This window comes from Poecile atricapillus, chromosome 13, assembly GCF_030490865.1.
Source record: "Poecile atricapillus isolate bPoeAtr1 chromosome 13, bPoeAtr1.hap1, whole genome shotgun sequence".
Classification (NCBI taxonomy): Eukaryota; Metazoa; Chordata; class Aves; order Passeriformes; family Paridae; genus Poecile; species Poecile atricapillus.
The window spans coordinates 7,062,048-7,085,295 of NC_081261.1; the positions used below are offsets into that span (position 1 = coordinate 7,062,048).

The 23,248-nt window shown below is 42.2% G+C and overlaps 1 protein-coding gene across 3 annotated transcripts; it reads left to right on the plus strand.

Annotated features, from left to right (window-relative positions):
- The first annotated feature begins 864 nt into the window (after window positions 1-864).
- TBC1D9B (TBC1 domain family member 9B) lies at window positions 865-23,015 on the plus strand. Of its 3 annotated transcripts, none has more exons than XM_058848517.1 (22): window positions 865-1,059; window positions 3,330-3,440; window positions 6,320-6,438; window positions 7,467-7,695; window positions 8,357-8,615; window positions 9,246-9,453; window positions 9,586-9,798; window positions 9,935-10,096; window positions 10,669-10,819; window positions 11,168-11,382; window positions 12,119-12,236; window positions 12,949-13,234; window positions 13,887-14,016; window positions 15,186-15,284; window positions 15,990-16,058; window positions 16,831-17,071; window positions 17,358-17,423; window positions 17,573-17,644; window positions 18,073-18,105; window positions 19,184-19,231; window positions 19,683-19,789; window positions 20,573-23,015. In XM_058848517.1, exons 1-22 carry the CDS (start codon window positions 942-944, stop codon window positions 21,263-21,265), a joined length of 3,747 nt encoding a protein of 1,248 aa, XP_058704500.1. In that variant the 5' UTR covers window positions 865-941; the 3' UTR covers window positions 21,266-23,015. The 3 variants fall into 3 exon arrangements, with proteins under 3 accessions (XP_058704500.1, XP_058704499.1, XP_058704502.1); XM_058848516.1 differs by having other exon boundaries at window positions 866-1,059; window positions 18,055-18,105; XM_058848519.1 differs by lacking the exon at window positions 18,073-18,105 and having other exon boundaries at window positions 866-1,059.
- Window positions 23,016-23,248: the final 233 nt, after the last annotated feature.

Here is a 23,248-nt window from a genome sequence, read left to right on the forward strand (position 1 = left end):
GGCTGAGCCAGCTAATAAATATTTATATTACAGTAGTGTACAAAGGCTGGGATTAGGCCACTGCACTAACAAAGATGGATCATCCAGGGTTAAGGGATTTATAGCCTAAAAAAACCATGGCATTCCTGCCTTCCTGGGAGCTGGGCAATAAGCACAGAGATGGCAGATGTCAGTGTTTTGTGCTGTTGTAACACTTTCAGAGTTAGCCTGGAGGCCCTCTAATGGTTATTGAAACAAGAATAGTGGTTCACTAAATTATTGGGAAGCTGCTCTGTAGCCAAGGGATGAGAGGGAACTGCATTTCTCACTGTCCTGTGTGCTGCAAAGAGCATCCTTGCACTGGGCCACCAGCTTTGAGTGGGCTCCAGAGCTGCAAAGCGAGGACCAAAATTAAGCAGCTACCAGGAGGGGGATGCCAGGACCCCCACCCTGAGCTCGCCAAACTGAGATGCTGAGAGAGCATGTTCTTTGCAGCAAAAGGGGAAAATTAATTCCCATCTTCCCAGAAGCCTGGGCAGGAGTGCTGGACGTGTCCCACCTCTTCCAGTGCTCGACCAGCCTCTGGGGTGGATATTTCTCTAATATCCAACCAAAACCGTCACCGCCTTCCCGACACAACTTCAGGCCGTTCAGTTCAGGTCTTTTCAATGCCACAGGGTGCCACCGGGAGGCACAGGAGCCTTGCAGAGCACGGCGGTGACCCCCGACTACCCACCGCGGGCAGTCCAGGGAGGAGGCACCGGGCGCCGTCCGGACACGGGGCTCGAACCCGCGACCTCAGCGCTGCGGCGGCACGGAGGGGGCCGGGCCGCCAGAGGGCGCGGTGGCGGCGGGCGCAGCGTGGGCCCCGTGACCCGGCCCGGCCGCTCCCCCCGCGCCGCTCCCGCCCCGGCCGGGCCGGCCCAGCGCCGCGGGCCGCTCCGCTCCGCAGCCCCGCCGCGATGTGGCTGGGCCCCGAGGAGGTGCTGCTGGCCGGCGCGCTGTGGGTCACCGAGCGCGCCAACCCCTTCTTCCTGCTCCAGCGCCGGCGGGGACACGGCAAAGGGGGCGGCCTCACGGGTGAGGCGCGGCGGGGCCGCGGGGAGGCTCCGGCTCGGCCCGGGGTCCATGAGCGCGGGGCGGGGGCTGGGAGGGCCCGGCGGGGGGAGAGGGGCGCGTTCCGCCCGTCTCCTCGCTGTGTGTGAGCCCGGAGCCCCTCGGGCGCGGTACCCGCCCGGGGCCCGTGTCCGCCCCCGGCCGGCGCTGTCAGCGGTCAGGCCCGGGCAGCTGCTGCCGGGGAGGACGCAGAACTGACGGGGTGCCGGGACCGTCTCCTTTTCTTGTCAAAAATGGCTTCTCAGCCCTGCTCGCGTTGCTATGAATTATTAAGGTGGTTTATTTGCATATTTTGTGTGTGTGCTTTTTCAAGATGCAGAGGATGACAGTGAGACGTGGTTTATAATTAGTAGCAGTATCGAAGTTGTGCTGTACATGGGCCGGGGGTGAAGCTGTGTGGGTGCAGCCCACTGGAAAATACCCCTGTGTGCGGGGGACAGCCGTATTTGTGACATAAACTGCTAAAATAACATGACTGTCACCAAAGCACGATGTTAACAACAACAAATCCCCTCACTTTTAAAAACCCCATTTATGTGCAGAATGCTTTCAGTTATTAAATATGAATTACAAAGATGTGAATTTTACTTTTGTCAATTACACATAGCGACTGTCATATATTAGCCCTTTTAAACAAACTAATTACAGAAACGGTGCAGCTGTTAAACATCGTAAGCATATTTCATCTTTTCACAGTGATCAAAATTATTTTGAACTGCTCTGTTTGATGTCGCTTACCTTGTGCTGTTTTGCACATAGGCCTGGACTTGTATTCTACAATTTTCCAGTTTTTTCCTAAAAAAACGATGCCTGGTGCTATTCTGGGAACATTTAAACTGATGTGTCCCTGATGGCTTGAAGCTTTGAGCTGTGCTTCCTTTCCCAGCTAGTGAGGCTCAGTGAGTGTTCTTCAGAGCTCCTGCAGGTTAAAAGCCACGTGTCCTTAAGGAGCTGTGCAGCTGCAGTGACATCTCAGAGTTAGAGTGGGATGTTCAGCTGAGCTGGAAAGCTGTTTGAGTTGCTGTCAGGTTGCTGAACATCTCATTACCGGTCTGTGTGTCAATATTTGACATGTTCAGTATTGTTATAGGAAAGATTCAAAATTAACTTTTAATCCATATCCTGCCTAAAACTACGCAGGAAGCCCAGAGCCCAGACAGGTCCTGCTGTACTGGCTACATACGTGTTTGGTTTAGGTTTGTCACATGGGCTTGCTGTGGCTGATGTTTCACTGCAAGGACAATCAGTGGTACATTCTTAATTTCTTCATTTGTTATTATGTTAATTGCTACACAGATAGCCAAGAGAGATAAGGGAGAGGAAGTGGCATGTTTCTTGATAAGGAATGAGATATGGATGAGTACTGTTTGCACAGGCTTACCCAAACCATTAGAGCTGGCAATTGAAACCGGACCTCTCACAAAGTCAGAGCAACCATGTTCCCTCTCCAAGTTCTAATACTAGGGAACTTTTAATCACAAGTGTGTTGCAAAGTTAATTTGCATTAAAGATGCTCATAATGCATTGTCTAGAATAACAAAGCAAATAATCATCTTAGATGTCTGCTATACCTAATTGAAATAAAGACTTAATTTAAGTAAATTTATTTGCTTTACAAAGTCTGGTCCATCAATATTTACTCTGGAAGTGTCTCCTTTCTTATTTAACATAATATAAAAATATTTTGACTTCTGTATTACCAAATTTTGAGTTGCTGACATCTTTGTTTAATCAAAGTACTTCTGGAAGCATCCTTCAAACCCGTGAGCACCAGTTTTTCTAGATCTGCTTGATTCCATTTGGACAAGTTATCTACTTTTGGCATTGGTGATTCTGAAAAATACAGTGTTTGAAACTCTTGTGTCTTTTAGCTTGGTAGGGTTAAAAATCACTATTAGAAGCAGAAACCCCACAGAGGAAAACACATTTCACTTTCATTAGAAAACTCTACTGGGAATGTGAGGGACTATAATGAGGCTTAGTAGGCATTTAATTGTCATATAAACTTTGTCCATTACCAATGGGACAGGCTGCAGTTGGTTTTTAGGTAATTTACCTGCAGTGACTGCATGTGCATCTCCACTTTCTCAACCAAGTGCAGCAGCTCTTCCATCACAACTGCTCACAGACTGTGAACATCAGCGTTCTCTGCAGTGATCAGCCTGTGGTTTTGCTTAACCCAGTTCTTTGTTTTGGTATTACACTGCTGTAATTTTTGTCTCTTTGCTGCCTAGGTCTCCTTGTGGGAACACTAGACGTGGTTTTGGATTCCAGTGCCAGAGTTGCCCCATACCGGATTCTGCACCAGACTCAGGACTCTCAAGTGTACTGGGCAGTGGCCTGTGGTATGTGACTCTTGCTGGGGACTGGATTTGAGTTATTCTCTTGCCTTTTTGGTTCATATGACCGGTTATCCCACACAGGAGTATCCTGTGACTGCTCAGAACACTTCCAAGAGCTTCTGGTGGTGTAGTGGAAGATTCCAGAAATTACAAAACTAAGTGTTGTATAAACTGTAATTGAGGAACTGGAAAGTGTGCAAAAGCTTCTCTTTTCTGAAGATGTTAGGAATTTTCTTGCTCCAAGATGTACCTTGTATTTGCAAGGCTGTAATGAGATTGTGCAGAGAATAACACATGCTGGTTTTGGTGGGATGATGGGTATTGTGCTGCTGCTTACCAGGAGTATGGCACAAGATGGGAACTTGTAACATTGTTCAAGGTACCAGAGATACTTTGGGAATCTCTTGGTCCACTTTATGTTTTTTCTATTATTTCTGGCCTGGAATAGATGTGTATATAGAACTGTAAAATGGACTAGAATAGTATTTTTTTTAACATCAAAGATCCTTGGCCTCCTTTACTTGAGAAATGTAACTACTATTTTAGAATATCATAATGCAACCATCTGATGCCTGTTTGTCAACTTTGATTAAAGCTTTAGGTCCTAATGCTTTCTAAAGAGGAGATATCTCCAGACATATTTGTTAGACCTACTTTGTTTACAATAAGAACCTTCACTTCTCACTTTGTAATGGAGACATAAAATCTGATCACGAAGGAATCATTTGCTAGGCCCACAGAGGCTGATGTCTTGTTTTTCCTCTTCCCACCCTCTCCCCAGGCAACCAACACAATATTCTCCCTTGCGGAGCTACTCAGATTCTGCAGAGGAGATGTTTAGATGTTGCTGTGTTTCACAGAAGCACAGGTTCCCCTTTAAGGAGGGTGGAGGCAGAGAATCAAGAAAGACAGAAAACGAAATGGCAGATCAGGAACTGCATAGAAAAAAGGAGAATATTTAGTGCAGATCTATAATTTTATGGTATCTTGAAACTCAGTAAGTTATTTTTGTTCAATTTCAGGAGTGTTTTAGTTGATACCCTCTGTATCTCAGTTACTTTTAAGCAGTGCAGCATGTAGAAGTAAGATGGGCAGGGTAACACCCAAGTGGAGTTTGATAAATTATTGTACTGGATTAAATATGTTGTCTTCATCCAAAGTATTTTTTTTGTCATATTTAGTTCTCATTGTGCTGTCAAAGTAAGAGTACTGGCATTCCTTAAAAGTTACAAAATGTATACTGTTCTCTAGTCGAAAAATGTAAATATTTTATTTACTGTTCACTGTGTGTAAATACTAGTGGGCAGCAATCTGGTCACACATGCAGCTTCAGCTCTTCAGCACTTTGTTCTCATTACTTTATTTTAATTCTTTGTTCTTCTTTTCTTCTTTCTTATTTCCTCCTAATAGGAATCACAAACTTGGATTCCTTCATGTATGTCATTCTAATGTTATTCTTACAAAGATGTCAGTTAGCAAGGCCAGGCTTATTTTAGCAATTGGGCTGCTGTCACTTAGTAAGAGATGCAGCTCATGAAACAAAGCAGGACACACACTTTATTCCACTGCTGTTGTTACTGAACCTGTGGGGTTTTTTTCACAGTCAGAGCATCCTATAATTGATAGTTCTGTGCCCTTAAAATAAACCATTTTGTATTACTCAAAATCTTTTATGCTTTAGAAACATTGTCAGATGCTGCGGTAGATGTCAAGTAAATTTATACACGGGCAACTGAGCAAACTTTTGTTGTTGAGCACATTGGGCCATAAACCCAAATTCATATCCCTGCAGTCCTTTCAGAAAGGATAGCTCATTTGCTTCTAGTTTTATTCTCAGATTAGCTGGCATTGGGTTTTTATGGTTTGGTGTCCAACTACAAATGTGAAGAGGATTTCATGGCTGAAGCTGCCTCCCAGGGAACTGTTTGTGTCATTTGTTTTTCTTCTTTTCCATCATTAACTACACAGAGTGGTAAAATGTACTCATAGAGAAACTGAGTAGTGGCAGACATGCTGTTAACGTTTTTGGATATCCCACTGCTTAAGTATGAAACTAGAAGGTAAATTTACTGGAATATGGCAAAGAGAAATTTAAAAATGTTTTTGACTTGCATTTTAAAAGATTTCTTTTCATCTGCTTTTAACAATGTTTTTCACCTTGTTATAAAAACCTGCAATTTTTTTCTCTTCTGCTTTTTTTTCTGTCTACAATACAGTGATAGCTATCAACAGAGAGGAAGAAAAGACAAATATTTGAAATAATGAATGGAAATTAAGGCAACTTTTTAAAGAAAAGTTCTTTAAATTGTTTTTTTGTTTTAGACTGTATGCTTAAAGACAACTAACTGTTGGATAGAAAGTTTGCTGAAAAGTTTTTATTTAAGAAAGCAGAAAACTTTTTGATACAAATATTTTGGTTGCTTTTTGATTTATATGCTCCCTGCCCACCATTGCTTTTGAGAAATGGAATCTCTATGTAGGCATTAAAAAATTCCAGTTGTTCTGAAATTTGTTCCAGTTTTGAGGTTCATCTGGTAGTTTATTATTTTTGTTCTAGAATGCCAGTAATTGAAAGAGTGTTTCTTTACAGGAACATAGGAATGCTTTTTGTCTGGGAAAAAGGCTGTGTTTGGTGTGCATTGGCAAACAAGATGATCTGTTGGTTTTGTGCTGAGTATCCTTGGTGACAATGGAGACATTTTATTAGAAACATAACATTGGTGTACATAAAATATCCTTGACATGTACACACTTGGTGTGTCTGATTTGTCCTAATCACTGTTCAGTAATTGTTAGTTTCCTGCTGTGAACTTGGAGGAAAAAAAGACACTGTTCTAATTTTTTTCTTTGCTCTTGGCATCATCTTTCTCCCCTTCAATTAGGATCATCTCGTAAAGAGATCACAAAGCATTGGGAATGGCTGGAGAATAACTTATTGCAGACCCTGTCCATCTTTGACAATGAAGAAGATATCACCACTTTTGTCAAGGGCAAGATACATGTAAGTGACATATATCATTCCTTCCATGAAGCACTTCCAGATTCTGAGAAAGGACGGGGAGGTAGTTGTAATAATTTTTTATCCTGTTCAATCATACATAGGCATGGAAGTGTCATGGAACACAAACAGCATTGTCAACATCAGGTCACAGTCAGAGCAAATACTGAGCAAATACATTTGAAGGGGAAGGGTTAAGAGCAGTAGATCTCAAGGAACAGCCTGCTTAGGATGTTCCTACTAATCCAAATATAATACCTCTTTAAAAATCGTTGCCAATTATGCCTTTGATGCAGGGAGAATGCTTTAACAAAAGTTCATCTAGCAACAAATTCCAGTTTGCAGGCAATATACTTGCCCTGCCAGTGATCTGAAAGGCACCTGGGTTGTAAAGGAGCTGCACCCAACTTCCACTGACTTTGGAGTCAGGTGTCTGCTGGTTTTGCAGTTAACACACTTCAGATTCCCAGCCCACAAATCCTCTAGAGCAGAAACTTACAAATACAGTTCTTTACTGAACTGCAGGAAGTTGGATCTTTTTCAGCTCTCCTGTCAGATTCTTTAAAGTATTTTGCATGTGTATCTGTGCATGAGAGAGATTGTGGTCATTTGTTTTTCCTTCTGGCCAGTTAAGATCTGACAGACTGCAGAGTTCTGCCCTTCCTGGTAGATGATCTTCTTCCAGTTGAAGAAACATGTGTACAAGTGAAAAGAGACTGTACTGACTCAGTTCTCCTGCAGGGTGTTCCAAGTGTTCCCAGGCCAACCATGAGGAACTCAGTCAAACATTAAACATGAGTGCTTGTGGCATACATTCAGGAGTGGATCCCAGGTCCCAGATTCCCACAGTATCTGACTGCCCTTTTTGCATGTCTTTGCTGTTTCTGACAATAATAGGGAACAAGGATAAGTGCTATGTCCTGTTCCTTTGTGCCTTCCAGATTGCTGCTGTGACCCTGTGCTTTGTACATTATTTCTGTCAGCAGGCACCTTCACTTCTGTTTTTCCTCTCTCCTCCCATGTCCTTTCAGGGCATTATTGCTGAGGAGAACAAGAATGAGCAGCCCCAGAGTGAAGAGGATCCAGGTAAATTCAAAGAGGCTGAACTGAAGATGCGGAAGCAGTTTGGGATGCCCGAGGTGGAGAAATTGGTCAATTATTATTCCTGCAGCTATTGGAAGGGACGTGTCCCCAGGCAGGGCTGGCTGTACCTCACTGTCAACCACCTCTGTTTCTACTCCTTCCTGCTGGGCAAAGAGGGTGAGTTACAAGCCTACACGTTGTGTTTCTATTATTTCCCATGATCTTTTTGGTGCAGTTATCTTTTGTGTGATCTCATTTTCAAGCTGACAGGTTTTTTTTCCTTTTAAGAGTCCTTGAGCTCTGAGTGGCTCAGCACGTAAATCAGTTCTTGCTCTCATAGGCATTTCAGTGCTGTTTAGACTGAATGCCTGAGTCATTTTTTAAAACATTTCTCAAGTTGTACATCTGTTTTACTGAAACTGGATTACTTTTTACAAGTTAGACTGGGTTAGAGAGCCAAGCAGTATTTTTACCTTGGTGAATTTTATGTGGAACACCTGCCAGGACCCAGTATTTGCAAAGCCTGAACTCCTGAGTCCAAAGCTAATTTGCTGGAAAGAAAGAATGAAAACTTCAGTAATTGTAGTTGAAAGCATTTATTGGATGGGAGATAGTCCTTTTGGAACTGCATTATTTCTGGTCTAGTTAATCCCAAAGGTTATTTCCATGTATTTTTGGAGAACCCAGTAAAACTGTAAAGAAAAGATCTGCCCATGTGTAAGAGGGGGGGAAAACTGCTGCTCCACTGAGAGCTGGCAGGCTGCTTGACCTTCATTTCTCTTTGGTTGTTGTTTTGCCTCCATTGCAATAATAGTATTTTTTAAATTCTTTTCCTCAGTTACACTGGTGATCCAGTGGGTGGATGTAACCCAGCTAGAAAAAAATGCTACCCTGCTGTTTCCTGAGTGCATTAAAGTAAGCACGAGGGACAGTGAACTCTATTTTTCCATGTTTCTCAACATCAATGAGACGTTCAAGCTGATGGAGCAGTTGGCCAACATTGCAATGCGGCAGCTGCTGGATAATGAAAGCTTCCTCCAGGACAAGTCTCTTCCAAAGCCCAGAAGGCCTCTTAAGAACATCTCTGCATTAAAAAGGTATTATGTTCCCAGCAGTGAGAAAAGAAGACAGGTAATAGGTAATTATAAAAATAAATCTGTATTATTTTGTAGCTCCCAGGTGCTGTTGGGGTTTTCTCACTCTAGGGGCTGCATCACTTACATCAGTCATTAACCTTCTGCTTGTTCTCCCCATCCCAATTTGGGGCTACCTCATGTTGTTCTCATGCATGGCTAGGCACTCTCAGAAGGAATTTTCAACTAGAAACTGCTGAAATTCATATGTAAAAAAAAAAGTGAAGGAAAAAAATTACACCAACTCCTTTGTCTGAAGTTAAAGATTTATAAAAGGAAACAGATTTGTATTGTAATAAGTCCTCCCACTGGGGACTGTTCTCTGCAGTTTCAGGATCTGATGTAACATTTCAGTTTTGTAGATGCACTTGCATATTTTATCTTGTATTGCAGGACATACCTTGTCAGGGAGGCATGTCTGAAGGCTGAAAGAGGAGTCAGAGGAGGGGTGGCATCTCAGTTAGAGAAAGGAATACTAAGAATACACAGCACAGTCTGAAGGTTGTGATTGGAATGAACATTTGACATTAGTGTTTGAGTGGGTTTTTCAAGTGAGTAAGAAAGCTTCAGGATACTACCCTTACTTTTCCCCAGAGACCTGGATGCTCGAGCCAAAAATGAGTGCTACCGTGCCACTTTCCGGCTGCCCAAGGATGAATGCCTGGATGGACATACAGATTGTACCTTGTGGACACCATTCAACAAGATGCATATTCCTGGCCAGATGTTTGTTTCCAACAACTACATCTGTTTTGCCAGCAGGGCAGAGGAGGCCTGTCATCTCATCATTCCTCTCAGGGAGGTGGGAGTTTCTCAGCTATATGTTAAGACAACAGACCTCTCTTCTCTTTCGTGTCCTTCTGTCTTTTGTGCTATGCTTTATGGATAAAGGAAAACATGTCAGATCCAAATAGCCCTTGTCTTTGTGTTCTAGGTGACAATAGTTGAGAAAGCAGATAGTTCCAGTGTCTTGCCCAGCCCTCTGTCCATCAGTACTAAGAGTAAAATGACCTTCTTCTTTGCCAATCTGAAAGACCGGGATTTCTTGGTACAGAGGATCTCTGACTTCCTGCAGAGAACACCATCCAAGAAGCCGTGTGGCATCGACAGGGAATGGAAGTGGAACATGGCTGATCCCAGCAGCGAGGTACTAAGGAAATAGCTGACAGGAACTTTATCAGCTTCTCAGAGCAATGCTCCTTACAGTGTGTTTGCCAGTGCTGTCTCAGGCCATGAGCAGAGGAGAGAACATGAGCTCAGACATTTTCTGTTCTCTTGTCCAGGAGGTTCCAGAGCTGCCTTCCAGCAGCCCCCTGGCTGTCAGCCCCACGTCTGCTCTCAGCCATCGACCTGTCAGCTTCTGTGCTGGGCAAGTGCCAACAGCCTCTCAGGGACTGCTCAAACTCTTCAGGAGGAATTCTGAGGAGCTCTCTGGACCCAAAGGGGTAAATAATATGTTTATATAAAACAATTAACTTTAAATAGTTTGCAGTAGGTTGTGATTTCCTGGCCTACTCTCGAATGGAAACTTTTTATCCCTGCTCAGTATCACTGCTGTGTGTGTCACAAAGGTAGTGCTGCATTTGGTGTCTTGACTGTCAGCTTACACTGTATGCACTGACATACCTGAGATACTTGATCAGAAGCTGAGAAATGAATGTTACCAGTGTTCTGGGATGTGAATTCATGGCTGTGAAGAACAACTTTTCTTCAGAGCAAGAAAGCAGGGAACTTGTATCTCTGCTTGCTAGTTAATCATCATGATCTGTGGTTCTGCTTGCATTTATGTGGAGATTTGCAAGGTGTAGTTGTGAAGACTTGACTTTAAGCAAGGTCATTTAGAACAGGGTAGATTAGTATATATACTATTTTCTTCAGCAGAAAGCAGAGAGGTTTTAAATGTCACAATGTATTTTTCCTGTGAAGTGCAGGCCTGAGTATACCCAGAAATCACGTGTCCTACAAACATAAAAATGCAATAATCTTCTAAAATAGCCATATTTTTTTTTTTATGAAGGCAAAGGAGAAGATGAAGGAAGAGTCTTGGAACATTCATTTCTTTGAATATGGGCGAGGGATGTGTATGTACCGCACTGCCAAGACAAGGGAGCTGGTACAGAAAGGAATCCCAGAGAATCTCCGTGGAGAGCTGTGGCTCCTTTTCTCAGGTAGGATGTTGTGCTGCATATTTTGACAGCAGGAGTAAGCTTTCTGCACATCTCAAAGGAAAAGGTATGAATCTTAGCTCATTTCAGAAGAAATTAATGACAGATTAATTCCATCTGAATGATACTTTGTGGTGGCTTTATTATCCTAGTAGCTGTTTGGCCTCCTTTGTCTGTGTTTCAGTGTTGGAACCTAAACTCTAACATGATTTAACAATGAGATGTTGCTATATTTTCACATCTATTTGTAGTTCATGAGTTCATGCAATGCTTCTTGGCATCTCTGAAACTGGGAATAAAATCTGTGTTTCAGAGCACCAGAGGTAAAGCAATGCTTGTTTGTCATTTCAGGGGCTTGGAATGAGATGGTGACTCATCCTGGTTACTACGCAAATCTTGTGGAAAAGTCAATGGGAAGGTACAATCTCGCTACTGAGGAAATTGAGAGAGATCTGCACCGCTCTATGCCAGAACATCCTGCCTTCCAAAACGAGTTGGGAATTGCTGCCCTCCGGAGAGTCTTAACAGCTTATGCATTCAGAAATCCAACAATTGGGTACTGTCAGGTAGGAAGAAAGTCTTAGACTTGTTAGTCCTACACAGTGACCATGATTGACTTGGACTTTCTCTGTAGTTTTTTGTTCAGTTTCAAGCTTTTCCTTCATGCTGTCTATGTAGTAGTAACAAAGTAGGAAAGAAGTTATGCTGCATCATCTCTTAAATATCCTTTGAACATAGTATTTAAATAGATTTTCACAGTGCTGTTAGATGTAATGTCAGAGTATTTAATAGTTTTCCTGACAGAGCTTTCCATAGTTCAGCAAAAACATCTGATTTTATTAAAAGGAGCAATTAAATAAGTGATGTTGCACGTGGACAGTCTGTTGAAAATGAAACCATCTGCTGGTTTGTGAAACAACTTGGTGGAAATTCAGGTTCATTTTGTGTATTGCTATGATGTTACAGGTTCTCATTATGTTGTTCTGTTATGGCCAAATTCTTACAAGGATTTTTATGAAGACTTTGAAAATTATTCTTGTTCATGTTGTTTACTGAAAATGCATGACAAAAGGTCATCAAATTATTTGCTGCCTCATGAACAGAGGAACTGAAAACAGGAAGAAAAATTGACTTAAGGTCATCTCTTGACTCAAATACTAGTAGAAGCTGGAAACAGATGTGACTCTTAGTGACAGTTCGCTGTATTCATGCTTTTAAGTTTAGTTGGTCTGTAATAGCAGAGTTTTCATGAAGACCTCCATGTTCTTCCCCTGTTTCTGTGTGTTTGCTGCTGGCTCCTAGGCCATGAACATTGTCACTTCAGTGCTGCTGCTGTACTGCAATGAGGAAGAGGCTTTTTGGCTCCTGGTGGCTTTGTGTGAGCGGATGTTGCCAGATTACTACAACACAAGAGTAGTGGGTGAGTCCTTGTCAGATTCCTGCTAAAGCCTGGATTTTCAGCTATGGTTGCACCAGCATCTCCCAGGAACACCTTTTTGTTCAGAATTAATTAAATGTGATGCGTTTAAAAGACAATGAAGTGCAACTCTGTTCCTTTTAAAGTGGCAGGGGTGTGATGGAGACATAGGAAGAGACACTTGAGGCCTCCAAGGTAGTAGTTTTACCTTGTAGTAACAAGGAAGTTGAAGTCACCAAAAATTGGTATCAGGAGGGATCATTAGCAGTGGGGAGGAATATCTAGAAGAACATTACTGAGTTTTAGTTTTCCCCATCTGAATGCATCTGAATGATGTGTTAAATCTTTGGAACAGCCTGCCAGGAAAGGTTAGTGAAAGCACCATTTCATGAGCTTTTAAAGTTGGTTTGTATAAAAGAGTATAGTTTGATGTAAGTACCATAATATCAGTAATCCTCCACCCCTCCATTCAGGGCAAATGCACAGATTAACGAGAGGTTCTGTGTCTGCATGCTCTGCAATGTAGGAATAGTCTCCATCTAAATATGTTGGTTTTATTGAGAACAGAAATAAATTAATGTCTTAATTTTAGTTACGATGTTCAGAGGCCTATATGAAATTTAGTGAATTCATACTGTTTTGTTTAATAATTGCTTAGCTTGGTACATGACATCACCATTTTGAGTTTTACCATTGTTTTATTTGTCTGTTTCAGGTGCATTGGTGGACCAAGGCATCTTTGAAGAACTTACACGAGAGTATCTTCCACAGCTGTCAGAAAAGATGCAGGACCTGGGAGTGATCTCCACCATATCCCTTTCCTGGTTTCTCACTCTCTTCCTGAGTGTGATGCCCTTTGAGAGTGCTGTAGTCATTGTCGACTGTTTTTTCTACGAGGGAATCAAGTTTATTCTGCAGGTGTCATTGGCCATCCTTGATGCCAACATGGAGAAGTTACTACAGTGCTGTGATGAAGGTGAAGCCATGACTATTTTGGGCAGGTACCATAATTGTTCTTCTTTCTAACAGAATAGTAACGGTGGCCTTTTAGTCACCATCTCTTTCTACCTAATGGCAGGTCACAGATAACACTACAGGATGAAACTTTTGCTCCAGAGAGGTTTGTTATTGCTTTCTGCAACAGCTGAAATTAATTGTTGGATCAGTTATGGAGGAATCCCATACTTCTGGAGCTGTTTTGCAGCTTAATAAATTCCTGCATCTCAGTTTGAATTTGAATTCTTAAAGGTTGTTTATTTGAAATTTACATATTAATTCTGCATTACTATTTAGAACAGATTCTGGCAGGAATCATGTTCTAGAAACATAAAACATTATCAAGCAAATATCTCTCAAGTCTAGTAAATGTAAGATTTTCTTGTTTTAAATGGGAATCTCTTCTGTGTGCTGCAAGATCTTCAGCATATGACTAGAAGCCCACTTTTAGAAGGGTAAATAGCCCCAAAATAGGGTGAATATCAACTTTACTCCAGGTACATTGATGGTAGCATTGCAGATCAGATGGGGAAAATTACAGTCTCCTTCTGGTTTAGATTAGTGATACAAACAAGTTGGAAGTAATGTACATAGGATCTGTGTGTTTTCCTGGACACTAATCCTGTATCTTGCATCTGTTCTCATTTTTGTCCACAGATATTTGGACAACGTAGTTAACAGACAGAGTGTCTCTCCCCCTATTCCCCACTTGCATGCACTGTTGACCAGTGGAGATGACCCCCCACTTGAAATTGACATTTTTGAACTCATCAAAACTTCATATGAGGTAAAGTTCTAGCTTGGATTTTGCCCAAGATATTTTTTTCTCTACTAACATCCCATTTTATGCTTTGTGCTGCCAAAATCTGAGCAATGTTCATAGATTGAGATGCTTAAGAGTGCAGGCTGAAGCCATTGTTTCACCTGCTTGGTATGAATAGAAGCTGACACTGTTGGCTGTTACAGATTACAAAGAGTCTGCCCAACACCAGAGGGACTAAAATGAAGACTGCAAATAAGGAAGAAGTTACAGAATAGAGATTTCTTCCTGCTTTGTCAAAAAAGTCTCCACTGTTACTTCTATTTGAGGATTATCAATGTTAAGGAATTAAGGAGGGAAATTCCGGGTAAAAATTGTGAAGTACTCCACAGAAATGTGGAAGAATCCCAGTTCACGTGCATAGGAATCCTGTTCTGCAGACCACATTATAGTAATAGGAAGGTGACCCCAGCATGGTGCCAATGCAGTTAAAATATCTCTGCACTTATATAGGTGTTCCTCACAATTCGTACTGAGAACAAAGTCATGAGAAGTTTGATTCTGAATGATGGAAAGAACACAGGTGAAAGAACTGATGTTTGGCAGTTCTTCCCTGCTAAGAGTGGATTAATTTCTGTCTTTATCTTGTTTTTCACCCCATCCACTTCTGGCTGTTTACAGTCAGGCAGCTGTCATTTTCCTGGGTGTTTTGTTTGCTTCTTCAGATCTGCCATCTCTGTTTGTTCTTCTTTTTTCTTTTTATAAAAGAGTGTCACTGAATTCATATTACTTGTCTGACCTAGTCCATAGAAAAGCTTCTTGACTGTGGTGTTTCTGGCTGAATCTCATGTGGGTCCTAGAGGAAAAAATGACAGGGCTGGAAGGAATGACAATCTGTCTCTTCTCTTATCTCTGCCACAGTACACGACCTGTATTTCTGTCAGTCCTGACAGATCCTTTTTCTGTAGAGACCTCTGATGTTGGATTTCTCATGAACTCCGAATTGCTTCTCTTGCAGGACAGGAGTGAATAGGGAATAGAGCTCAAGTTTTTTCTCATCTCACTGCTGGTAAAAGACTTCTAGTGGGTTTAGGTCATCTCTGAGGGGATAGTACACTTGTTAAATAATGTAATTGAAGATGGATTGTTCTCTCTTCAGGAGATGATGTTGACCTGATCTGCTTCCTTTCTTGTAGAAATTTGGCAATCTGAAGGCAGATGACATTGAACAAATGCGTTTCAAACAAAGGCTGAAAGTGATCCAGTCTCTGGAGGATACAGCCAAGAAGAGTGTGGTATGTGACTCCCAGATTGAATGAGCTACCAAATGGCACAAGTCATGGAAGGTGTTTTGCTGTGAGCATTGAGAAACTTTGTGCTGTAGCAGACCAAGTTTTAAGTGACTGAAAGAATGATTGAATGAGATGTTTGGTATGGAGGGAGATAAAAAACACCTGTAGGCTTTGACATACTCTCCTATGCCTAGTGCTGTCTGTTTTACTGCTTGCCTGGAATCTTTGAGAAAAGATGGGTAGCAGATAATTATTTTTACTGCCAGTTAGAGAGTGCACTAGGGAATTTTACTGAAGGGTTCATGGCTGGAGGGGAGTGTCCATATTTATTGCCATTATCTCCCATGTCCTGTGTGGAGAATCTCATCAGGGTGTTTATTTCACTGTTGTTCTTTAATGCATCCAAGTCAAACATTTGAAGATAAAAACAAGAGGGAGGAGTGACACAATCTGCTCAGCCAGGTCTTCACAAACAGGAAATAAGCACAGTAAACTACTTAAAATATCAGCAGTTTCTGCTTAACTGCAAACTGCCTTCCTGATTGGTTTCCAGGGGTGTTAGAATGGTGATGTTTTTCTTCCATTCTGTGTGATATCTCCTTGCACTTGTTTTCTTCTCTTCTGTGTTACACAGATTTTCCAGTGAGTTGTGTTTGATTTTTCTACTTTTGAAATAAATTGTTCACTCTGTTTTATCTGTAACTGCAGGTCCGAGCTGTGTCTGGTGACATTGGTTTCTCTATGGAGGAGCTAGAAGAGCTGTATGTAGTGTTCAAGGTAAGAAGCCTTCCTTGAGAGCGAGGAAGAAATGTCACACACAGTACAAATAGCAAAGTAAGTTGAAAGGGAAGCAATGTCTTTGCTTTAATTCTTAATGTGACCTATCAGAAACTGATGTGGCATTCTGTTACACATGGTGCCAGTAGGACTGGCCCTGTTACTATCTGATTCATTATTTTTAATTTTTTTCTCCCAAAGGTGGCCAAACTGCATTCACAGCATTTGAATGATACTCAGAAAGAAACTGTAGAATCAGTGGAAGAGAATGTAACATAGCCCTGAGAATGGGGAGCTGGGATTGACTGTACTTCAGTTTTTATTCTCAAGTTTTCCATTGACCTCATCTGTAATTGTCACAAGATTACTTACAGGCTTTGCCTCTGTTTGTCAGCATATATATATTTTAAAAGAATGGTATTACCCAACTGCATCTACCAAAGTTGGTTGTGCTCTGTTGTAGACTTAGAAAGAGAGGCTTAGTTCTAAAACTTGTATGTTCTCTTTTCAATAACACCTGACTGACATTTTGTTAAAACCTGAAATCATGTTTTGCATTTTTCACTTTAAATAATTCCTTGTGTTTTTCCTGAAATCCATATCTCTTCCTTCATTTTTTATTATTTTGTAGTGAGGTAACAGTAGGAATCACAAGGCAGATAATGTGTTTCCTGAAATGTCTCTTTGCTTCCTCAGTGCTATTCTTGAGCTGTGACAGTCTCCACTCCTGTGGAGTAGCATAATCTGCCCTGTTAATCCTTTCCCTCCAAAGGCCAAGTACCTGATGAGCTGTTACTGGGGGAACAACCGTGCAGCCGCTGCCCGCAGGGACCAGAGCTTGCCCTACCTGGAGCAGTACCGCATAGACATGGAGCAGTTCAAGGAGCTGTTCATCAGCCTCACCCCCTGGGCCTGTGGGGCACACACCCCTGTGCTGGCAGGGCGGCTCTTCCGCCTCCTGGATGAGAACAGGGATTCTCTCATCAACTTCAAGGAGTTTGTGACAGGAATGAGTAAGTGGTGCTTTTGGAGAAAATGGAATGCTGCAAAAAATGTGTCTGTTCTTTTCCAAGAAGAGATAAAAAGAGATAATGGTGTCACTGTCATGAGGGAGGAGGGTGGCAGGAAGCCTCAAGCTGGACAAAATTTGCCTTTCTGGTGTGGATTTCATTATTGATTCTGCACAGGATTTTGAGCAGTCATTGTATGGGAATTCATTCTGGTTTGAACCTCTGGGCAGAGGGTGATTCTTTATCATTAAACTGCTATTTTTCTTAACCTTTTTTTTTTTCTTGCCAGGTGGGATGTACCATGGTGACCTCACTGAAAAACTCAAAGTACTCTACAAACTTCACCTGCCTCCTGGTGAGTGACTGCTTCTGTGTACTGCTGCTATTGAACACGGGCTGCTCTGACATCAGTTGACATGGGGTGCCTCAGGAGTTTTGCTAATGAAGTGAGTCGTAACTGCTGTTCAGTTAGAGATTTTAACATTTGCTTCTCTGTGAATACAGCTCTGAATCCAGAGGAGACAGAGTCTGCTTTGGAGGCCACAAGTTATTTCACAGAGGATGTGACAACAGAAGGTAATGCAAGACTGCTGCCTTTACCTCTCAGGCAGGAGTTGCAGCATAAATCCATATGCTCTGAACAGTGATTTTGTGCAAGGCAGTCTCATGCTGGCAGTGTGTTAGGATTGCCAGTATGCTTGGGTTCACTGTCTTTGTTGCATGATGGGGAAGAAGTTTGGAGCTAAAACTCCTTGGTGCCCATTCCATGCAGGATACAGCATGCTCTGAAGCATGGGCACAGACTGCTGAGGAGGAGCAGTGTGCTTTCACCAGCCCCTGTGTCCCACCATGATTTAGGTTTTTCATGCAAGTCTCATTGTCTCTCTTCTTGTTTTTGTTTCCTTCTCTGTGTCTGTCTGTGTCTGGCCTTTTCTTCTGTTTTATCTGGGATATTGTCCCCTCAACCCCTTTTTCTGCCGCTCAAGTATCTCCTTTTGTCTCAGAGCTGGATATCTGCCTGCACTGTGAGTCTCAAGGTCAGTCCATGGATTATGTGCATGCATTGAGCATGGCTGTGGTGCTGGAACCACCTGCCAGCCCAGTGTGCTGATGTAAATACTCTGGAATTACTGCTGCTGCTCCTTGCTCATGACACTCTCACTATTAATAAAGTGTTATAAGTAATTAAATATCTTTCAGTATATTCTGCCTATTGAGTTTCAGCCATGGTCAAAATAGGTTTTGTCTGGCTTCTTTCAGTGGAATTCATTCCATCCTAGAAAATGGTGGTCAAAAATATGCTCAGAGCAGAGTGGGGGGAGTGCTAGGCTTGCTGGCCTGGGTAGGTGATCCCTGTACCTACTCTACAGTCTCCCAGTTTAAAGGAATAAGGATACATGCCACTGAATAGCCGAACTGTTGGTAGACTAGTTTACTGCAATTCTTAAGATTCAACATTAGAGATAGTCAGATAGGAAGTCAAAGTATATTAATCATGCTAAACATTTACCAAAATACAACAATGCCCAAAAAAATCTGAGTAAGTACAAGAGGTAAGTGTGCATTTTGGTGCTAGGTGGCTGATTTAACAGTCTGAGTTGAACCAAGACTTCTTCTTTGTTCTAGTGACAATATAGAGAACCAGAAGTGAAGTTCATGAAGTTAGACTGCACATTACTCCCAAAATGTCAGTTCAGGCAGTGAATAATGAGAAGTAGGCATTAATCACATAAGTGCTCAGTAGTGATTTGGGTATTTTCCATTCATTATCTTGCTTTGGGCGACTGAACATCCTTGTCTTTAAGCCATCACACTGCTTTTCTCTCTTTCATACCTGTATTTTCTTGCTTTCTTTTAAGACCTCTCCCCTCTACCTCAGCTCTTCAACCTACTTTTTGAGTGTGGCTCTTTATCCAGCTCATCCCATCAGCCTCATGCCTTCATCCAGTTCTGTTCACTCCTCTGAACATATCATGATATGGGAGTGTGAGATATAACTTCTATTAAATGTACTCTTTATAATTTAAATTTTTATGTATAGTTGTCTTAAGTTCTTTGTATGTTGTATTACTGAAAATCAGCTATAAATTATTTTATAATTCCATAATTCTTTAGAAACCCAGGAAGATAAAGGAAGGAGAAATGAGAATGGTCCAGAAAAAGGTAATTTCATCATCAATAGACCACATTCTAATCTTGTCTCTCTCATATTATGACCTGTTCATTGTCTCATGCTGATCAAGGAGACCTTGCAAAGTGTCCCTTGTGGACCAAGGTAAAGCAGGAGGTGAGCTGGGAAATAAGTATTCCTTACACCTTACTGCTCCAACTCTTTTACATACCAAGATCACAGCTTTTGTAAATCATGTTGGGTGAGTTGTCAGCTCACAGCGTTTGTCTGTGAGAGGTCAAGCTGATGCAACATTGTTAAATTTTTTGCTCTACTGAGCTGCATCAGATAAATCTGCTGAAAACAATGCAGCCTTCCTGGTAGATGCTTTCCTGGGCTGTCAATAACACCTTCTTCAAGCCTGATTTTTGTTGGCTCAGCATTCACTTTTTAAGTGTATGAAACAATAAACCACCTGACTAGTGGCTTGTTCTTGCCTTGCAGAAGAGAAAGGTACCAGTCCACAGGACTACAGATATTACCTAAGAATGTGGGCCAAGGAAAAAGAGAACAAGAAAGAAACAATTAAGGATCTCCCCAAAATGAGCCAGGTAAGAAAGGAGTACGAAGGTTTCCAGTTGGATCATTGGCAGCTTAGTGGAATTCTGCAATATGTGCAGCCATTGTGCCAGTATGTTCAGTCCTTGCCCTTAGCTTTTCTTGCTGTTCTGGTCTGGTAGTTTTAGAACCTCTAATTCCACACATTTTTGTTGAATTCTGCAGTGGATATGGACAAACTCTTTGTATCAACCGGTCAAACATAATGTATTCACTCTGCCTCACAGAGCAGTTTTTCCTGTAAGAACTGCACTCTGTGTTTTCCCTCCAGAGCAGGATGTTTCAAATATGCTGTCAGTTACAGAAATTTGTTCAGCTTTTTTGGTTTTGCATTGCTTCAAATTACAGCTGCTTGGTAGAGAGTGAAGAATGTGGTTACAGAAGAGAGAGTCAGATGACTGGTGTGATCTTTTCTGTCTCTAATTTCCTTAGTGGGTGCTACTTAAACTAGTTCAGAAATGCTTAGAAGCTGACCACAGAAGAGTAGCAGAATAGAGGTAAAACTTCAGGTTTTTCTTAGCATTAGTGAATATGTGACTACTCTGTTCATCTGCCAGCAGAAAACCCACCACTGTTAAATTGCCAGCTGTGTCTCAATTTGGCCACAACAGAGATGGGGGAGTTTGTCTATGTCAGACTGTTCTGAATCAGTTCAGTAAGTTGCCACTTGGTGGGGAGGCAATAAGCAATGAGTCATTTGAGGTGGTGCCTGTTGCTTCATCTGCCACTGACAACTTTTTTCAGCCTGATACATGATTATTTCATCTTTGTTAAAGGAACAGTTCATAGAGTTATGCAAGACCCTTTACAACATGTTCAGTGAGGACCCCGTGGAGCAGGAGCTGTACCACGCCATCGCCACTGTGGCCAGTCTGCTTCTGCGGATTGGGGAAGTTGGAAAAAAATTCTCCAACAGGCCCACGAGGAAGTCTGAGGACTGCAAAGCAAACAATACCCAAGATCCTGTGAGTGAAGAAGAGTCACCAACATCTGAACAGAGTCAGAATTCAGCAGTGGAGCAGCAGCCCCAAGCTGACCATGAGGACAAAACCAGTGTTGATGCTCAGCCTGGAAAAACACAGCAGGAAAACCAAACTCTAGGAGATGGGTCAGGGGAAGGACAAGGCTCTCCTTTACAGCTGCTATCAGATGATGAAACCAAAGATGATATGTCCATGTCTTCCTACTCCATGGTCAGCACGGGCTCCCTGCAGTGTGAAGACATCGCAGATGACACGGTGCTGGTCGGCTGTGAGGGCAGCAGTGCAGCTGCCAGGTATGGCAGCACCATTGACACTGACTGGTCCATCTCCTTTGAGCAGATCCTGGCCTCCATGCTGACAGAAACAGCCCTGGTAAACTACTTTGAGAAAAAAGTCAACATTCTCCAAAAGATCAAGGATCAGAAGAAAGTAGAGAGGCAGTTCAGTTCATCCAGTGACTATGAACTTTCCTCTGTGTCAGGGTGAACTCAAGAAAGCAGGAGTTGTCTTTGGGAGATAAAACAGGAAGATAGTGTGGCAGATGGCAGGATGGTTTGGTATTTTCTGTTTGGGGTTTTTTTTTTGTTTATTCAGAGACCAGTAACTACACAATTACAATAGAATCCAGTTGATAAGGGGCTCCTGACAGTGACTGCTTGTGTAGATGTTCCTTTGGCTACTCTGGCTGAGAGAATTAGATTTACATTCTTGAGAGCCATTAGAACCTAATAGCCCCTGACATATAGAATTACCACCATAAATTATGCATGTCTGCCTTTTGCTATCTTTTATTTCAATGAAGTTTTATTTCAGACAGTAACTGCTCCTTGCCTGCCCTTGTTTGCTGTAGGTTCCTGGGTAACTTGCACAGCAGATGCAGCAGCCTGGCTTGAAACCATGCTCACCTCTGGCTGCCAGTCCGAGAGCTAATGCAGTGTAATCAAGTGCTATAGGACTCTGACCTATAAATAATCTTGTACGTTCCTGTAAGCTGTTCTGTGACTCAGCAGCTATAAAGCAAATGTGCCCCAGTGCTCCCAGCACCCTAAAATCTAAACACAAGACATTGCTCAGACCTGCAGGTTTCTTTCACATGTGATTTGGCATTTTCATAGTGTACGATCACTTACTGTCTCCTCCAGAATTCAGGAATTTTCAGGCAGACCTGGTTTTCTAGCATTTGCTTTTTTATTTCTTTGAAAGCCATTGGTTTTAATTTGTCTGGGAAGCCACAAGCTCCTTGACTTCAGTGCAGAAGTGATACTGAGTCAATCAGTGGGCCCATGATGGTTATAATGAAGGAATAAGTTCCTAAAATAGAAGTCAGTGAATCAGCCTCAGCATTCCAGGGCAGTGGCACACTGGTCTGCTGGACTTTCCCTGTTGGTACATTCACTGATAAATGCTGATTCCCTGTCACTCCATTCTGTTCACTAGCTAGTGATGGGTCCGGTTTTTAGGAAGACCCCTGAGAATACTCTGATCAGTCAGCCCTCAAAAATGCTTGGGGCAGAAATTTGTGCAAGAGCACTGTGCCACCCACTGCTGCTCAGTGTCCTTTCTTGAGAGTTTAAAAATGGACGTGCTTTTAGAAACTACTGCACATCCAAGGGCATTTGTACCTAAAGGGGAAGAATTCAGAGCAGTGTAGCTCTGCCATCAGCCCCTTATGGGAAACCTCAATACCAGAGCTCATTCCAGTTAGAGACGAAATAACTGGGAGACTGAGTGTTCTTTTAAATCAGTTAAAACCAGAGGAAACTACGAGTTGCCCTTCTGGTAGCAGGGTGTGTTTTCCAAGGGAGGAGAAGTAATGCTGTTACTACAGATAAACTCATCTCAGCACAGAAGCAGTGGCCTTGCAGGGGCAAGGCAAGAGACACTGCTGCTCAGGCAGAGCAGACCCCGCACTGAAGGCAAGGTTTGATCCAGCTTTTGGCTGGCATTTGGGATCTAAAGGTAGGAAGGACACATGTGGATGTTCCCATTTAACACTACTTGGTGTGCTACTCAGTGTTAATTCATCTTTGTGACATTTTTGGTCTGTATTCACAGCTGGTACATTCTTATTTCTCTGCCTCCTCTGTTCTGTATCACTGGAGAGCAGCCATTAGTAAAATTGCTTTTACTAATTATTCAGTAATTTATTGTAATTTTTTTAAAGTACAAATAATACATGTGATTTTACACAGTCTGTCTTACCTGTCATGTATTCAATAAATGAATCAGAATCCTATAGGTTATTTAGCTGTCATTTATTTCTCTCTGAGTTCATGGAGCTGGTTCTTTACCCAGTTACAAGAGTGTGTCACCAAAACTGCGAAAAACAAAATCTCTCCAACATTTTTAGAGAATCAAGGCATTACTTTATTCTGGCCAGGATGTGTAGCAGAAATAATTTCATCCACACATACCCAGGTGTGCAGAGAAAATAATTTCATGACACATGGCTCCTTACTGGATTTTTCA

What these genes read in the sequence shown, in the direction of transcription:
- TBC1D9B (XM_058848516.1), top strand. Translation starts at nt 942, where the DNA reads ATGTGGCTGGGCCCCGAGGAGGTGCTGCTGGCCGGCGCGCTGTGGGTC. An exon ending in GTACTGGGCAGTGGCCTGTG is followed by an intron (nt 3,441 to 6,319) that starts GTATGTGACTCT and finishes CCCTTCAATTAG; the next exon opens with GATCATCTCGTAAAGAGATC. An exon ending in AGCTGTATGTAGTGTTCAAG is followed by an intron (nt 16,059 to 16,830) that starts GTAAGAAGCCTT and finishes TTCCCTCCAAAG; the next exon opens with GCCAAGTACCTGATGAGCTG.